A 19,164-nucleotide genomic window follows, 5' to 3' on the forward strand; every position below is an offset into this window, starting at 1 on the left:
AGGGACGTCGGCGCGCGTCATGCGCATGCGGGCAGGCACGACGCCGCCTCCTCCCATCCCGCGGCCCGACCAATCCGGCGGGCGCTCGGCGCTGGGGGCGGGCCGTCCTGGGACACTGCCGGGCCTGCAGTGCGCCGAGGACGCCGAGCGAGCATGTACCGGCTCCTGAGCCCGAGCCTGGGCCGAGGCCTCCTGCGGGCCGCGGGGCGGCGGTGCCGGACCTGCTCGGCGCGCCTGCTCCCGGGGCCCGCGAGGGGCCGGGCGCCCGAGGTGGCGGTGCCGGCATTCCGAGTCGCGCCGCGCGGCGGAGGCCCGGGCCTGCTGCCGCTGTTGGCAGGTGAGGGGCGCGGGCCGGGCGGGGCCGGCCGGGAGGGGACCGGGGCGCAGGCCGGACCCGGTGACCTCAGAGCCCCTTCCCGCAGCGCTCGCCTGGTTCTCGAGGCCCGCTGCGGCAGACGAGCAGGAGGAGCGGCAGGGAGCGGGCGGGGCCGCCGCCGAGGGCGCGGCGGACGAGACCGAGGCCGAGATCATCCAGCTGCTGAAGAGAGCCAAGGTGAGGCGGTCTTTGCGAGCGGGGCCCGTTCGTTGGCCCTGCGGGTACGCAGCGCTCGCTCCAGCTTCCCGAACGCTGGATGGGGGGCTCCGGGGGTAGAATTGCCCGGAATTCGATGGGTCATGGTTGGGGGTGGGGGGGCGGTGTTGGCATCCATCCAGGCTTGTCAGACTCCAGAGCCTGCAGTCAGACCGCTGCAGTCCCCAGTGCAGATGGAGGGGGCACCACGGGCATCGCTTTTTTATCCAAGCAAAATGAGCGGAAATGTAGTTGCTTTTGTCAGGGAGCCAGCCGGACCGAAGGGACTGGCGTCGAGAATTAGGCACGTATGTGGCGTCCAGAAAATGCACCTGAGTGTTGCTTGTGCACGGTTTGCTTCTGTTCTTTCTCTAAAGCCTTCCTCTTCTCCACGTTCTTTTCTATTTTGTCGTCCTCAGGTTATCTCCTGTCTGCCATCGGGCTCGCTACCGCCTCGGTGCTAACGACATCCAAATTTATATTCCCCTGCTGCAGGGTGCTACTGACATGCCCTCCCTAGTTCGAGGCCTCACCAGCCTCTCACACCTGACTGTTGATCTCAAAAGCCTCCCCAGCACGTTCCTTCACCATCTTCTCCTTGCTACCGTCTACCCAATTTTTTCCTCTGGAAACCTCCTACTCAGTCTTAAAACTTGCGGGTACCTTACCACTGCCTCTCAGTACCGTTCCAGCCCAGCAACAGTTCCTCTTGCCACCAAATCCAGAGTATTTCTGGAATCCATCTGCCCTTTTCTCTGTGTCCTCTGCTGTCATCCTGGCCACATTGCCACAGCCTGCCACCTGGTAGTCTTGCCTGCCCTGTTGCCCCACTCTCCATGCAGCAGCGAGAAACGTAAACTGGGGGCCTCCTGGGTGGCTCTGTCGGTTAAGCCTGGCACTCCTGGTTTCAGCTCAGGTCATGATCTCAGGATTGTGAGTTCGAACCCCATTTCCAGCTCCCTACTTCACGGGGAGTCTGCTTGAGGACCCCCCCCCAGCTACATGCACACTGTCTAAAAATAAATAAATCTTCAAAAAATTTTTAAGTTAGAAAAACAAAAATGTAAATTGGATCATATCACTTCTTCGCCTAAACACTTTTGAGTGGTTTCCCACTGTATTTATGATAAAATCCAAACTCCATACAGTGGCCTGCACGACCCTGCCTGACCTACCCTACCCCTGCATTGCCCACCCATTTAGCAATAATTCTCTGGCTCACCGGGTCTGCCCTTCACATGTGTTTCCCTTCATCTCTTGAATGGTTCTGGAAAATCATTCTCTTCAGCCTGCTGGGCCTTTGTTCATCCCCTGCTCTCTGGGTCATTTTCCCCCATAATTCTTGGTTGACTCTCATCCTTCCTGCCTCAGTGTAACTGTCACTTCCTCGGAGCGCTTCTCTGTCTCGCATTTAGAGGGGGCCCCTTATTGTTATTCCCATTGTTTTTCTTCGTAGTTTATATTATTAGTTATAATTAAGTTTATTTGTCCTGTAGGATTACCTTCAGTCTGTAGGAGGGGAAAAAAGATGCCAGACAAGCAACTTCCTTAGAAAATAGGCCGCAGTAAATCGCTCACATTCCTGTTGTCTGCATTTGTTGGCCAGAACCTTGTCGTGTGGCTGCAGATACATAGCTGCAAAGGAAGAGGACCTCCCTGTCACCGTTATAGACATAAAGCCTGGTGCACAGCTGGAATTCAGTACATATTTGACAAATGAGCGGATAGCTGTCTTCTGTGTGTTGGGATGTATGGCAGTACCCACTTCTGTCTGGTAGCACAGACATCTGCTTTCTTTACATTTCGTTTTCTATTCCTTTCTTTGTTTTCTCTTTTCAGTTGAGCATGATGAAAGATGAGCCAGAAGAGGCTGAGCTGATTTTACACGACGCTCTTCGTCTTGCCTATCAGAGTGATAACAAGAAGGCCATCACTTACACTTACGATTTGGTAACTCTTCTAACCAGTCTGAGCCACTGATGGTGAAGGGTGGATGTAAGAGAAGGGTTGTTCGCTCTCCTGATTTACCCTCCTGACCTTCAGGGTGTTGTGAAGCTCTTTGGTTTTTGTTTTTACTACGTTTTCTTTTGGTTTCGATTTTTATTATATGATCCTTGGGTACTAACATTTTATTACCCTTCACTTACATGAAATTTAAATCTCAGACCCAAAATAAATGTCATTAGCATTTGTTTTTTCCAGTGATGAATGGATCCAGATTTGGTTTATCATCTGCAAAGATTGTGCAGTTATTTACACTCACACTATTGCTGTACTTTGATTTTCACAAATGAGTTAAATACCTTTTTCTTTGAACTTTTTTTTTCTTTTGGTATTCAGAGGGTAAAAGCAAAAGGGAGTCATTAGCTTAAAAGTTTTGAAATAAGAATGCAGTGCTCTGAACTGAAAAACAATTTGTAATTTGCTTTCAGATGGCCAACTTAGCATTTATACGGGGTCAGCTTGAAAATGTAAGTAAATCACTTTGTGGTATTTTGAATTTGTGAAGGACTAGCTTCAAGGGAACTCTTATTAGGAAGGATATAAGCTCAGCCGCTGTAACAAGGAGACCCCAAAATAGAGTGACTCCAACAAGAGGGTGTATTTCTTTTAATGCATTATTCCAGAGGTAGCGGTGCACTGAAGAATGGTAGGTAGCTCTGTTCCATGAAGTGGTCCACAAGCTTGACTTCCTTTTAAGCTGTGTTCTTGTCCGCATAGATGAGCTGGCTCACCCCTAGCCTCAAGGAAGGGGCAGGCAGGCAGCTTCCTTATAAGATAGGATTTAAAAATCGTTCACGTTCCTTCTACCTGCACCCCTTGGCCAAGACTTCATCATATGACCGTACCAATTGCAAAGGAGGCTGACCTGGAAAAAAAAAAAAGGCTGAACAGATGTTGTAACTAAAAGGATGGGAGAGTGAATAATTAGGGGATAGCTTGCAGCTTCTGCCACAGTAGTTTTAGATGAAAAGTTAATTTCTTTCTTCCTTTTTTTTTTTTTAAAGATTTTATTTATTTATTTGACAGAGATCACAAGTAGGCAGAGAGGCAGGCAGAGAGGAAGAGGAGCAGGCTCCCTGCCGAGTAGAGAGCCTGATGTAGGGCTCGATCCCAGGACCCTGGGATCACGACCCAAGCCGAAGGCAGAGGCCTTAACCCACTGAGCCACCCAGGCGCCCCTAAATGAAAAGTTAATTTCTGCAGTTGGTTTCTACTTCTCACAGAGTAGTTTTTACGGTTCCCAGAGGAGGTGGAGTCGTGGTATTTTTTTTTGTCTGTTTTCTCATCATAAGGATATTTTTCTCTGCATATGAGCATGTATGTTCTACAAGGGGATGTGGCATCAGACTAGTACTTAGAATCCAGGGTCCCAAGTAAAAGAAAAATCTTTTCCTTATGCTTTTAGGCGGAAAAACTTTTTAAAGCAACAATGAGTTACCTGCTTGGAGGGGGCATGAAACAGGTAAGGACGTTGCCTAGGACTGGGCCCTAGCGGAAGAGGTTTTCAAAATAGTTTTGCTTCCTGAAAACTGCACTCAGCCCCCAACCTGTGCTTTGGTGAAAAAAGGTGGATTTTTCCCCCCTCTTGGCCCTGTATAAAACTACCAGTCTTTCATTCATGCAAAAACGCGGTTGCTGAGAAGTTCAGTAGCCTAATTCTTCCAGAAGGATAAAGACTAAAGCTATTAGGCTAAAGTCGGTCCAGACGCTGATCAGAAATTATCCATGTGGAAATTGAGCCTCTGTGAATTTTCTTCATTTCCTTTTTCCCAACAGGAAGACAATGCAATAATTGAAATTTCTCTAAAGCTGGCCAGTATCTATGCTGCTCAAAATAGGTAAGTAGAGTCAGAATCTAGGTGTGGCGGCCACCAGGGAGTTGGGCTATGGGCAGAGAACTTTCTAGGATATTGTATCATTTTCATTTAGCTTCCAATTATCTGGGTCTCAAAAAAACTGGGTGTCGCACTCAAAGTGTTCCCCCCACCCCATCCTTGAAGTCTTTAGTCTTCTAGTTTTGCCCTGCTGTTTCCAGTAGCCTGCTGAGTGGGGCAGACAGCCCTCACTCCTCTGGCCACACCGTGACAAAGCGAATCAACTTTTCTGTTCCTGCTTGAACTGGAAAGGGAGGTTATAGTTAGAACTAGTTTAGCTCTTCCTAGAGGAGGAGGGAGCAGTGTAAAAGCCGTTGGGGTAATGTACTTTGAAGGAACCATTTTTTGGATATAAGTATCAACAAACCAGGAGGGTAGATACATAGTTGGGTGATGAGGGACTTGGTGTGGGAGTGTCTCAGTGGCTAGTCCAGCAGGCAGTGTTTTTAAAGCATGTAAAGGCGATCAGGTGATGAGTTTTAAGAAGGGAAAATACCTCAGAGTAGAGGCGTGAGCTCTGGATATGTAAGACAGGAAATTGGTCTTAATTTAAAAGTATTAGATGAATCTAAATTCTTGTAAAGAAGAATCTTCTGCTACACGGAAAAACGCTTTAGAAAAGAATTTGGATGTGCTCATGGTCCCGGGAACACCGACGCATGAGGCCTGGTGCCTTTCATTCTCTTAAGGTGGAATTCAAAGAAGAAATACCTAGAGTGTAAGTGAAGAATTTCTAGAGAGTTATGTATCTTGGAGGGCATTTATGGGAGGACCTAAGAGTAGCTTTTAGGTTTTCAGTGCTGTGGTGGTTGTGTACCAGAGGTTTGGAATGATAATCAGAACTGATGCTGTAACAGGAGTGCTCGTTGAGGCCAGGGTTCCTGGCTGTGGTCCCTGCTGCCCTGGTCACCAGCTCCTTCTCTGTCAGCGGAACCTGCTTGTTGCCTGCATGTGCGTGGACACTAGATGGGCTAGGACTTCGGAGGGCCTTCGATTTCAAGTCTCTTGAGGAGCTTTGAGGTTGGCCCGTGCCGGGGAGCGTCGCAGCTGGGATCAGTCTCTCTTGGAGGAGTCCTAGAACTGGAGGTCGATGGGTTATGAACTGGAATAAAAAGAAGCCTGAAGCTAATCACAGTGGAGAGTAAGACGAATTCATGGTCTCAGACAAGTGGAAGTAGTGGCCCCTGATAATTAGTCTGTTGGTTACTCTGTACTCTTGTCGAAAATATTTTTTCATTTACAGACTGGAATATGTGTAACTCGACTTGGGGCTTAGGAAGGCTGATATTAGTAAAGGAATTATTTCAAGACATTTTGCTCTGACTAGAAACATCTAGTGGGCAGCCTCCCCTAGCTCTGAGTCCTGGCTGGATAGGGTCCCTCCTGCCGAAGTTTGGTCTTGAAGAAGCTTCTGTTCTAGGAACAGAGTACAGCAGTGGGGTCATCGGTTCTCCCTGGCAAAGCACTAGAGGAGAAGGGGTGAGCTTTGGAGTGCCCGTCTGTTAAGAAACCAGAGCCGCCACCGAAGATAAGAACCGGGGCTGAGTTTCTGGGTGCAGAAGGAATTTCTGTTGTGTCCGTGCATCTCTTTCTAGAAACCGGTGGCCGATGCTTGTTCTCTCCAGAGTCCATTTGCCTAATGTTTAGGTGTCCTCTCCATTTGATTGAGGGTCCCGGGTTGGATTCAGGCTCAGTGCCTTCTAGTGCCATAGTCAGGAATTCCATGTATATAAAAGAAGCTTCCAGTAAAGATCTAACAGGTTGGAAGCTGATACACAAAGCTAATAAACCTGTTCAGAACTTGCACGAGATCAGTAGTTAGCATCCTTAGGGCAGGTGGCCTGAGCCTCTGTTCATATTCGCATTGCTTTGAGTGGGTGTAAGGCCTTCCCAAATGGAGAGACAAACTCACGGTGGAAGCTACTGGTTCTGTCATTTATTAAGATGACAGCAGCGTTCTTAGCTTTTTAGGTCTTAAGCCAGGTTACATGGGTGACTAAAAACTTCTACAAAATGGCAGGCTCAGACTCCTTGGAAACTTCAAGCAGCATTCCCCTTCCCTATCTCACATTTCCTGTATTGCTAATGCCCACACCCAAGCCTGGAAAATGCGAATGAAAGAGGAGTTTGTGAGAAGGTGAACAGCCGACTGCTGATCTTTGCTTTACAGACAGGAATTTGCTCTTGCTGGCTATGAATTCTGCATTTCAACTCTAGAGGAAAAAATTGAAAGACAAAAGGAATTAGCGGAAGACGTTTTGTCAGGTAGGGAAACCTGACTGTTTTCTGGACATTGCTTTTTGCTTCGGAGCTTTAATGCTGTAATAGAGGGACGTGTACCTGCATCGGGGGAGGGCGAGTTACCCATTTGGGGAATTAAGTGGCTGTTTTTAAGATCTCAGCAGAAGGTTTGGAATGAGATGTTTTATTTAAATAACTTGACCACTGATTGCTTTTTTAACCCTTTGGTGACATGTTCATAATTTACTTGTTGACTCGTATATAAACTCTGGAAAATTGGGGAGCAGAAAGGGAACGTCTGTTTTCTTTTCTCTTGGTTCAGCTATCAGTCACAATGCTACTTAATTACGTTTTAGTCCTGGAAAGGTGAAGAGAAACTCAGGGGTTTGGGGTTTTTTGTGTTTTGTTTTGTTTTGTTTTTTTTGTGTTTTTTTTGGACACCTGAGTGGCTCAGTCAGTTAAGCGTCTGCTTTTGGCTTAGGTCCTGATCCCAGGGTCCTGGGGTCGAGTCCCACATCTGGCTTCTTGCTCAGTGGGGAGCCTACTTCTCCCTCTGCCTGCCGGTCCCTCTGCTTGTGCGTTTGTGCTCTCTTGCTCGCTCTCTGACAAATAAATAAAATCTTTGAAAAAAATCATTAAAAAAAAAAGATTTTATTTATTCATTTGAGAGACAGTGAGAGAGCGAGGTAGAGTACAAGCAGGGAGGAGCAGGAGAAGCAGACCCCTGCTGAGCGGGGAACCTGATTCGGGGCTCGATCCCGGGACCTTGGGACCATGACCCGAGCCAAAAGCAGACGTTTAACTAACTGAGCCACCTGGGTGCCCTGAGAAACTCAGGTTTTGTAGTTCATCCTCATGATGAAGGGAAGAGCCTACAGAATGATGTTAGGAACAGAATGGGATGGGCAGGATGCTATCAGGTTTCTTTCTTTCTTTTTTTTTTTAATATGACTTTATTTGTTTATTTGACAAAGATCACAAGTAGGTAGAGAGGCAGGCAGAGAGAGAGGAAAGGAAGCAGGCTTCCTGCTGAGCAGAGAGCCCGATGTGGGGCTTGATCCCAGGACCCTGGGATCATGACCTGAGCCAAAGGCAGAGGCTTAACCCACTGAGCCACCCAGGCACCCCTCTATCACGTTTCTTAATATGGTGTGAAATATTGGCAATTGTCAGATTCAAAGTTCTTTTGGTAATGCTTACTTCCCATGTACTCTGTTCCGAGAACTAGCGAGATGCTAGAGAAACAGTGGTCAGCCCTTGTCCCAAAAGCAATACATATGACTTGAAAGAGGTATCTGTACTCTCTTGTCTTCAGTTCTCTCTCTCTCCCTTTTTTTTTTTTAGGATTTTTTTTTCTTTTTTTTAATTTTAGAAAGAGCGCGCCAGAGTGGGGAGTAGAGGGAAAGGGAGAGAGAGTCTCAAGTAGCTCAAGTAGACTCCATGCTGAGCCCAGAGCCTGATGCTGGGCTCAATCTCCTGACCCTGAGATCATGACCTGAGCTGAAACCAAGGTTCAGATGCTTAACCACCTGTGCTGCCCAGGCTCCCCTTTTCCAATCCTCTCTTGAGCATAAACGGGCTTTCTCTTCCATCACTCTGCTTAGGCTGCCTTTATCAAGGTCACGAGTTCTCAGTCCTTATCTTACCTGCTCTGCTTACTAGCAGCTCTGACTTTGGTATTGGAAACACTTTATTCACTCGGCTTCTGGGACCTCTCACTAGGCACTCACCTTCCCCTTTGCTACCTCTAAAGTTAGCAGATCTTGAGACTCACACCCTAGGAGATAAATTTAGTCCTCTACCTTTATTTATTTTTATTTTCTTTTAAGGATTTTATTTATTTATCAGAGAGAGGACACAAGCAGGGGGAATAGCAGGCAGAGGCAGAGGGAGAAGCAGGCCCCCTGCTGAGCAATGAGCCCCGGACCCTGGGATCATGACCTAAGCTGAAGGCAGCTGCTTAATTGACTGAGCCACCCAGGAGTCTAGTCCCGTACCTTTAAGTATCAGTTACACGTCATCATCCCCAACTTACCCATGGACTACAGACGTGAACTGGGTAAAATTGTCTCCTCGACATCTTGACCCAAATGGCTTGTGGTCATTTCACAGTTAACATGTCTGAAATGGGTCTCTTGATTTTTTTTTTTTTGGAAGATTTTATTTATTTTGGAGAAAGAGAGAGAATGTAGGGGCAGGGGCCGAGAGAGAGAGAATCTCAAGCAGACTCCAAGCTGAGCATGGAGCCCAATGCGGGACTCGATCTCACGACCCTGACTGAGATTGTGACCTGAGCTGAAACCAAGAGTCAGACGCTGAACTGAGCCACCCGGCCCCCCGGGTCTCTTGATACCTGCCACTTACAAACTTGCTTCTCTGCTGGTTAGCCCTGGCAGTAAATGGCACCACCATTCACTCAGTTACTCTAGCCAAGAACCTACGAATCACCTATGATTCCTTCCTCATTCCTGATGGTGAGTCATCAAGTTCTGTTGGGTCATCCATCAAGGTGTATACATGTCAGACCACATCTTGTCCTCTCACCCTATGACTCTGGTCCAGGCCATGATTGTTTCTTGCCTGAACAGCTGTAAAGTCTCCCCAGAGGTTTTCTTGCCTCCTTGCATTCCCTCACACAGTCCGTTATCCATGTAGCACACAGTGATCTTTATTTTATTTTATTTTATTTATTTATTTGACAGAGATCACAAGTAGGCAGAGAGGCAGGCAGAGAGAGAGGGGGGGGGAAGCAGGCTCCCTGCTGAGCAGAGAGCCCGATGTGGGGCTCGATCCTGGGACCCCGGGATCATGACCTGAGCCGAAGGTAGAGGCTTTAAGCCACTGAGCCACCCAGCTGCCCCCACACAGTGATCTTTTAAACCCCAGTGCCTTTGAATCACCTTTGGGACTCCCTGTGGTCCTGTAGGGCCCTACATGGTCTGATCCCTACCTCCTTGTACATCATCTACTGCTCTCCCGCTTGCTTATTCCACTTTGCACTGGTCTTTTCCCGGCTGTTCTGTACAAGCTTGTACATCTCAGGACCTTTTCACTTGCTCCCTCTCCCTAGCTTGCTCTCCCATATCTTTGCACGGCCACCTCTCCTCATTCAGTTCGGGGCTCCCTCCTCGGGAGGCCTACTCTGACTAAAACAATGCTCTCTTCCCACCTATCCTTAAGTTTTCTTCCTCACACTTGGAAGGAGTGTATGTGTGGCTGTTGTGTGCTCATGTTTGTGCGGCCACTAAAAGTGTATTTTTGTTCCGAGTGTTTTTGTATTTGTCTTCCCTGGCAAATTTCATCTGTTTTGTTCACTGTTGAGCCTTTAGTACTAGAACAGTGCCTGGCACGCAGTGGAGGCTCAGTAATTGTTGACTGTAAGAACAGAAGACCAGATAGGCACCAAGGAGAGTTTCAGTGTGGTACGGAATTGCTTCAGGGAAACTCACGAAAGATGTAAAAACAGATTTAGCTATCAAATAAGTCACTTTTGAACTATGTACATCCTTGCTGTCTTTCATTTGCAGCATTAATTCTAGACCGTTTCTTAAAAGTGACTCCAGAAGTAATACCAGTGCAGTTAAGGAAATGTAAAAAAGCATTGGGAAGAAAATAATAAAAATGATCCATAATAGTCCTAAGAAAGAACTACTGTTGATTCTTTTATTGTGTGACTTTGCAGGCTTGTTTTCCCCTATGCTGTTTACATTTTAAGAAATAAATTAGGGATCATCCTGTATATGCTTTTATTTTAAATTAGTAATATATTGTGAAAACATTTTTTTCCAGGCAGAGGGACTCTTTTTGGAGAAAGCAAACTAATTTCAATTGTAAACATTGTTGTTACATTTTACTAGTTAGACGGTATAGAAAATGTGTTACATTATCTTTAATCTTATTTTTTCTAAAGAAATATATTCCCACTCAGTTTTATTTATTTAGTTTTTCAAGATTGGTTTATTTATTTGAGAGAGAGAGTATACACATGCACGTGAGCAGGGGCATGGGGCAGAGGGAGAGAATCTCAAGCAGACTCCAAGCTGAGTGTAGAGCCGGGCACGGGGCCTGATCCCATGACCCTGAGATCACCACCTGAGCTAAAACTAAGAGTCAGTCACTTAACCAACTGCACCATCCAGTGACTCCCCCCATTCTATTTTAACCAAGGTAAATCCATTATTGAATTCATATGCATTTTATTTTATTTTATTTTATTTTATTTATTTATTTGACAGAGATCACAAGTAGGCAGAGAGGCAGGCAGAGAGAGGAAGGGAAGCAGGTCCCTGCTGAGCAGAGAGCCTGATGTGGGGCTCAATCCCAGGACTCTGGGATCATGGCCTGAGCCGAAGGCAAAGGCTTTAACCCACTGAGCCACCCAGGCGCCCCGAATTCATATGCTTTTAGCTGACATGACTAACTCTATCCCAAAAGTGTTTAGTTCAGCTCGCATAAAAACTTGGTCTAGGGTACTCATTTTGTTCCTCATGTTGTAAATATATATGTAATTACTGAGGAAATGCCCACAAAAAATTAAATGAAAACAACAGATTACTAAACAGTATAATTAAGAGAAGCCTAATTTTCTCTTCTTTCTTTCTTTTTTTTTAAATATTTTACCCATTTATTTGACACAGAGAGAGAGAGAGCGCGAGAAGAGGGAACACAAGTGGGGGAGGGGGTAGGAGAGGGAGGAAGCAGGCTCCCCGCTGAGCAGGGAGCCCGATGTGGGGCTTGATCCCAGGATCCTGGGATCATGACCCAAGCTGAAGGCAGATGCCTAACGACTGAGCCACCCAGGCGCTCCAAGGAGCCTAATTTTCTAGAATATGTAGATTAAATATAGGTATAGAGCAGGGCTGCATGATACCAAAATGTAAACAGCTTGGTAGATGGATAGGGGATTTATATCTTACTTGTGTTTTTCTGAATATTCTGTATTTCTTGGAACAAATTATTTTTTAAACTACTTTCTTACATTACCTGTATAAGAAGTCAAGGAATGTTAGAAGGATTAATTAAAAAATATGATTTCCTTGCCACATGTCTTCCTGGCATCATTTTCAACTCTTAACCAATTTCTTCTGGTATTTTCCTTCGTATTTCTAAATAACATAAAATTAGTTGTTGACTTGTTAGGTTTTTAGAATCTGTTAACTTACAGAAGAGTGAAGAGTTTAGTGCGGTTTCGGTCGTGTCTTCATTTCGCGAATATATCAGTACTGTTAGTTGTTGAGCCAACTAATGTCACGTGATCGCATTTGCTGTTGTGTGTGACTTTGTTTCCTCCAGAAGTCCGCGGTGTTTTTGTTGCTTGTTTTTTTAATGTGTGTGACTGATTGTTCTGTTAACCGGAGTACTTGCACTTCTTCGTTCCTAAGCTGTTCTGGGGCTCTGGGCTGCCTGTCAGCTGTCTGCAGCGTTCGGTCACCTTCCTGTTGTGGGCTTTGTCACTCGCCGCCCTTTTTCCGCTGCTTGTCATCTCCCACAGCTTTGGAGCTTTGTCCTCTCCCTTGATTCTTCTCTCTCTTTTTTTTCCTTGTGACTTTATATCTTTTTCATCCTTTAACTTTGATTTAGCGATGTTTTGGGAGAGAGTAGAGACACACGTGTGTGTTCAGTCCAGAACGGTGTATCTGTGTGGAAGTGAAGGGTTCTGTGATGACATGGGTGGTGTCCAGGTCTGTTCCTTAGGATGACGTCTCAGCACTGAGATTCCCGGTCAAAAGCGGCACATTTTAAGGTTGTTGATGAATGTCGCAGAACTGCCCTCGAAAGGACTGTATTAATTTACGTTTTCTGATCTGTGAATTTATTTGCTTTGTGACTTCCGTCAAATTGAGTAATCCTTGTGTGCTTTTGATCTCAGAATGGGAATAAGAGTAATCCTCTTGTAGGACTGGTAGGAAGATTGAATGAGTTCATATCGACGAAGCGCTGAGAAAATGCCTGGTACAGAGTAGCTGCTTGAGGGTTAACTGGTGTTAGTTCACATTACTGTGGTAAGGCCGTGTGCCCCTTCTCCCCAAAACTCACTGATTTTTATAACCTTCCCCGGATTGGTGATGTGGCAGTGATGCATTAACTAGCATTTCTTGGATAAGCAATGAGGTTGATTATTTATCGGTGCTGTTTGATAAGAATATTAACTCTATCCTGTCAGGTTTTTTCTTTTCCCTTGCTCGTGTCTGTAGAGTTCAGAGTTTTGGGATTTTTTGTTTGTTTTAATTAAAAAGTGAAACTGACGTTCGTACAGGTGAGGGACTCATGAGAAGAACAGGCGGTGACCCAACACCAGCAATACTTTCGAGGCCTCTGTGTGTCTGACCCCAGTCCCATTCCCCTTCCCACCCGAGATACTGGTCTGCTGAAGCTTGGGTAGTTTGTGCAGGTCTCTTTTCAAAATTCATATAAATGGGGCCCCTGGGTGGCTCAGGTGGTTAAGCGTCTGACTCTTGGTTTCAGCTCAGGTCATGATCTTAGGGTCCTGGGGTCAGTCCCAGGGCGGGCTCCTGGCCCAGCCGGGAGTCTGCTGGAGGTTCTCTCTCCCTATCCCTCTGCCCATGCCCAGCCACGCACGCACGCTCACTCTCTAAAACCAGTCCGTCTTAAAAAAAAAAATTATATAAGTGAATCACACAGTATGACTTGCATTTGCCTTTGATCTTTTTGGAGTTAGATCTGAATTCATTTTTGTCTATTTTCTTTGCTTTTATTAATTTTAAATGACTACCTGGAGTTATTTACTTATTTTTTAAAAGATTTAATTTGTTTATTTGACAGAGAGAGTGCACAAGACGGGGATCAGTAGGCAGAGGGAGATGCAGGCTCCCCAGTGAGCAGGGAGCCCAACGCAGGACTCGATCCCAGGACCCCGGGATCACAACCTAAGTCAAAGGCAGTTGCTTAACCGACTGAGCCACCCAGGTGCCCCTGCCTACAGTTATTTAGAATAGCTAATCTAGGCAAGGTGTTCTAGAAGTCGAAGAGAGGCAAGTGAGGCAGAAGTCCTGCTCTTCTGGAGCTTAATGCTTAGAAAGATATTTTTCAGTGTTGAAATGAGAGAAATATTCAGCCATCTTTCCTTTTAGTTTTTTTTTTTTCTTTATTCCTAAACTGTGTTGACATAATATTGTAACACGTCCGCAGTTAATCTTGGTATGATGTTGGTAACTACTTTCTTAAAGATGGTGATCTGTCAGCGTTATGTTTATATTGTAAATTAGTATACGCTTGCGTTTCTTTTGGGGCTTTCCATTTGATTCATTCATCTGATGGTTCTTATAACAGTGTGCGATGTTTGAATTCTATGGTAGCATACGTTTGAGTTATATAGCAAACAGGTTTCACACATTTCCTCCCATTTTATTTTCGCTTAGTCTTTAGCTGAATTTTTTTTAGGTAAAAAATCCCTGAAGTGTTTTGGATTACTAGATTTTCATTATCTTGTTGTTGTTTTTAAAGACTTTATTTGACACAGAGAGAGAGCATAAGTAGGCAGAGAGGCAGACAGAGGGAGAGGGAGAGGGAAAAGCAGACTCCCTGCTGAGCAAAGAGCCCACATAGAGCTCTGTCCCAGGACCCTGGGATCATGACATGAGCCAAAGGCAGATGCTTCACTGACTGAACCACCCAGGCGCCCCCCCCAAGTTTGTTTTTTTTTTTTTTTTAATTTTATTTATTTATTTTTTACAGACAGAGATTACAAGGAGGCAGAGAGAGAGGAAGGGAAGCAGGCTCCCCACCAAGCAGAGAGCCCGATGCAGGGCTCGATCCCAGGACCCTGAGACCATGACCCGAGCCGAAGGCAGAGGACTCAACCCACTGAGCCACCCAGGCGCCCCCCCTAAGATTTTTTTTAAAGAAGTATTAATTTATTTGAGAGAGAATGAGAGTGTGTGTGTACGCATGTGGGGAGGGGCAGAGGAAGAGACTCTCAGGCAGACTCCAGACTGAGTGTGGAGCCTGACGAGGGGCTTGATCTCATGATCCCAAGATCACGACCTAAGTCAGGGGCAAGAGTCGGAGGCTTAACTGACTGAGCCACCCACGCATCCCTTGAGCTCCGCTTCTGCTTCTAGTTCTCTCGCTGTTCCCACCACATCTGCCGGTACTTCCTCTGCTGGAGTCCTAAACCCCTCAAGGTCATCCGTAGGTTGGAATCCACTTCTCCCTCTGATGTCTTCCCGTGAATGACGAGTGTTCTTAACGGCATCTAGAATGGTGAATCCTTTTCAGAAGGTCTTCAGTTTACTTTGCACAGACCCGTCAGAGGAATCACTGTCTGTGCAGCTGGGGCCTTCTGAAGTCTGCTTCTTAAATAAAAAGACTTGAAAGTTGAAATGAGCCCTTGCTGCCCAGGCCGCAGAGCAGGTGCTGTGTTAGCAGACCTGAACAGAGCGGAAGTCTCACCATCCATCGCCATCAGAGCTCTTGGGTGACCCGGTGCCTTGTCAAGAAGCAGTAATATTTTTTTTTAAAGATTTTATTTATTTATGTGAGAGAGAGAAAGAGACAGCATGAGAGGGGAGAGGGTCAGAGGGAAAAGCGGACTCCCTGCTGAACAGAGAGCCTGATGTGGGAGGATCCTGGGACTCCAGGATCATGACCTGAGCTGAAGGCAGTCGTTCAACCCACTGAGCCACCCAGGCGCCCAAGAAGCAGTAATATTTTGAAAGGAATCTTTTTTTCTGAGCAGTAGGTCTCAACAGTGGACATAAAATATCCAATAAATTGGGGAACCTGGGTGGCTCAGTGGGTTAAGCCTCTGCCTTCAGCACAGGTCATGATTTCAGGGTCCTCGGATCCAGCCCCGCATCGGGCTCTCTGCTCAGCGGGGAGCATGCTTCCTCCTCTCTCTCTCTGCCTGCCTCTCTGCCTACTTGTGATCTCTATCAAATAAATAAATAAGATCTTTTTAAAAAATTTTAAAATCCAATAAATTGTGTTGTAAACAGACGTGCTGTCATCCAGGCTTTGTTCCCTTTCTAGAGCGCGGGCAGAGTAGACTCAGCGTAACTCTTAAGGGTGGTGGGGCTCTGGGAATGGCCAGCAGCGTCGGCTTCACTTGAAGTCACCCGCTGCATCAGCCCCGGGCAGGAGAGTCCGCCTGACCTCTGACGCTCGGAAGCCGGGCGTTGGCTGCTTTCCAGCCGTGACAGTCCTGGGTGGCGTCTCCACCGACAGAAAGTGGTTTCGTCTATATTCAGAGTCTGTTACTTAGTGTGGTTGTTTAGTGTAGCGTATTAGCTTAATGAAGCTCTAGAATCTTCTGGAGAACTTGCCGCAGCCTCTCCGTCAGCGCGTGCTGCTTCAGCCTGCCCATCTGTGTTACGCAGACGATGCCTGTTCCTCAGTCCTCCTGAACCAGCCTCCGCCAGCTTCAGCCTCTCCCGCCGCTTCCTCACCTCCCAGCCTTCCCCGAGCTGAAGGGAGTCACAGCCTTGCTCTGGGTTAGGCTCGGGCTGAAGAGGGTGTCGGGACTGGGTTGGCCTTGTCTCTAGGCCACATCAGAGCCCGCTTTGTTATCATCCGTCTGTTCCCTGTAAGGCCCTTCTCATGTCCTTCTAGAACTTTCCCTCTGTGTTCACGGCTTGGCTCAGGTGCAGGAGGCCTAGCGGTCAGCCTGTCTCAGCTTCTGAGATGCTCAGTCATGTATACCTTCTTATTTAAAATGAGGCATGTGACTCTTCCTTTCACTTGAACACGTAGGGACTGTGGTAGGATTATTAATCAGTCTGATTTCAATATTGTTGTGTCTCAGGGAAGAGGGAGGCCCAAGGAGAGGGAGAGATGGAAAAACCATATGGGCCAGATCTCTTTTAGAGATGATTCTCTGGCAACTTTTTTTCTTTTTTTCTTGATCATTACTCATACATTTAAATTTCTTCTATTTTTCTTGACTTGATTTCAGTATGTCGGACAGTATCAAGAACACTGCATTAATACATATATGTTTATTTATTTATTTAACAGAGAGAGGGAGAAAGAGAGAGAGACATTGAGAGTGGGAATACAAGCAGGGGGAGCGGCAGGCAGAGGCAGAGGGAGAAGCACGCTCCCCACTGAGCAGGGAGCCTGATGCGGGGCTCGATCTTAGGACCCCAGGATCATGACCTGAGCTGAAGGCAGACATTCAACGACTGAGCCACCCAGGCACCCACCATTAATAAATAGCTTGAATAGGGGTATCTGGCTGGCTCAGTCGAGAGGGCATGCGACTCTTGATCTTGGGGTCGAGTTCAAGCCCCGTGTTGGGTGTGGAGCCTACTTTAAAAAAATAAACAAATAGGGGCGCCTGGGTGGCTCAGTGGGTTAAAGGCTCTGCCTTCGGCTCAGGTCATGATCCCAGGGTCCTGGGATCAAGCCCCGCATCGGGCTCTCTGCTCAGCAGGGAGCCTGCTTCCTCCTCTCTCTCTGCCTGCCTCTCTGCCTACTTGTGATCTCTCTCTGTCAAATAAATAAAATATTTTAAAAAAAAAATAAACAAATATCCTGAATAAGTGAATGTGTGGGTGACAAATGTTTGGAGATCTATATTTTATTTTAAGAAACTTTATGGAATTATGTTTTTAAAGCATAACTGACAGCCGTCTGTTAGGAAATCATACTTCTTTCCCAATTCCTGATTTCATGGATTTATTTTATCTCTTCAAGAGATTTTTTTTTATTAGCATATAATGTATTATTAGCCCCAGGGGTACAGGTCTGTGAATCACCAGGTTTGCACACTTCACAGCACTCACCATAGCACATACCCTCCCCAGTGTCCATAACCCCACCAGCCTCTCCCTACTCCCCTCCCCCTGGCAACCCTCAGTTTGTTTTGTGAGATTAAGAGTCTCTTATGGTTTGTCTCCCTCCTGATCCCATCTTGTGTCATTTTTTCTTTCCTACCCCCAAACCCCCAACGTTGCATCTCCACTTCCTCATATCAGGGAGATCATATCAGGGAGATCACACGTCTTTCTCTGATTGACTTATTTCGCTAAGCACGATACCCTCTAGTTCCATCCACGTCGTCACAAATGGCAAGATTTTATTTCTTTTGATGGCTGCATAGTATTCCATTGTATATATATACGCCACATCTTCTTTATCCATTCATCTGTTGATGGACATCTAGGTTCTTTCCACACTTTGGCTATTGTGGACATTGCTGCTATAAACATTCGGGTGCACGTGTCCCTTTGGATCACTACATTTGTATCTTTAGGGTAAATACCCAGTAGTGCAATTGCTGGGTCATAGGGTAGCTCTATTTTCAACTTTTTGAGGAACCTCCATGCTGTTTTCCAGAGTGGTTGCACCAGCTTGCATTCCCAGAGATTTTTTTTCTTTTCACTGACTCCTTTCTCCTCCTTTCCTTGAGCTGAAAGTTTCATTCATTTTCATATCTTAAATAATCAAAACACCTCTGGAAAGTGGAACTATTTTTGGTCTATATATACTTGGCGTCACGAATGCTTGAAGTCTGGAGCCCGAGTTTGAATTCTGGATTTTCCGTTTCTTCACAGTTTGACTGCAGACAAGTTACATAACTTCTGTCTTCTTGGTTTCCTCATCCACAGAGCAGATTTAAGAGCAGAACCTATGTCGGTCTTGTAGAGTTGTCAGGGGAGTTCAGTGCCGCAGGACAGCGGCCGGCACTCATTGAGTACTCTGTGTACTTGGCTGGAATGTGGTGCCTTCATTAGTTATCGTATGCCTTGGCTTTTCATGTGTGTTTACCTCTCTCAATTCATATAGGACCTTCCTGACTGTTTGGTTTTCCCTTGGTTTCTTTCTCCTGCTTGGTTTGGGTTTGTTTTTGCTCCTTTTCTAGTTTCTTAGGTGGAAGATCTGGTTGTTGGTTCAAATCTTTCTTTTCTGATAACGGGCATTTACAGCTATAAATTTCCCTCCACTGCTTTAGCTGCATCCTCTAAATTTTGGTATGTTGTGTTTTCGTTTTCATTTATCTCAGTGTATTTTCTAATTTTTCATGTGATTTCTTCTTTGATTCTTAGGATATTTTGGAGTGTGTTGGTTAATTTTCACATATTTATGAATTACCAATATTCCCTAACCCTAAGTTCATGCCATTGTGATCCGAAAGCATGGTTTATATGATTTCAATCCTTTTTATTTATTTTTTTAAGATTTGAAAATTTATTTGAAAGAGAGTTCATGAGTGGGGGCGAGGGGAAGGTGGGCCGAGGGAGAGGAGGAAGCAGGCTCCCAACTGATCAGGAACCCGGATGCAGGGCGTATCCCAGGGTCCTAGGATCATGACCTGAGCCGAAGGCAGACACCCAACTGACTGAGCCACCCAGGTGCCCTGATTTCAGTCCCTTTAAAATTTACTGGGACTTGTTTTATGGTATAGTGTATGCAGACTGTTGCATGGGCGTTAGAGAGAAAGGTGTATTCCTTTGTTGTTGGGTGGAATGTTCTATATATGTCAGATAGATGTATTTGGCTTACAGTATTGTT

General features: G+C 46.0%; 1 protein-coding gene across 1 annotated transcript in view; it reads left to right on the forward strand.

The window, feature by feature from the left end:
* Nucleotides 1-105: 105 nt before the first annotated feature.
* The window catches only part of TTC19 (tetratricopeptide repeat domain 19), a 31,535-nt gene continuing 12,476 nt past the window's right edge, over nt 106-19,164 (forward strand). Inside the window, exons 1-7 of the mRNA XM_080827520.1 lie at nt 106-337; nt 423-553; nt 2,411-2,521; nt 3,004-3,042; nt 3,981-4,037; nt 4,352-4,413; nt 6,620-6,714. Coding sequence (XP_080683646.1) covers nt 154-337; nt 423-553; nt 2,411-2,521; nt 3,004-3,042; nt 3,981-4,037; nt 4,352-4,413; nt 6,620-6,714 — 679 coding nt within the window. The 5' untranslated portion in view covers nt 106-153. The remainder of the gene's footprint in view (nt 338-422; nt 554-2,410; nt 2,522-3,003; nt 3,043-3,980; nt 4,038-4,351; nt 4,414-6,619; nt 6,715-19,164) is intronic.

This window comes from Martes martes (assembly GCF_963455335.1).
Source record: "Martes martes genome assembly, chromosome: 16".
Lineage (NCBI taxonomy): Eukaryota > Metazoa > Chordata > Mammalia > Carnivora > Mustelidae > Martes > Martes martes.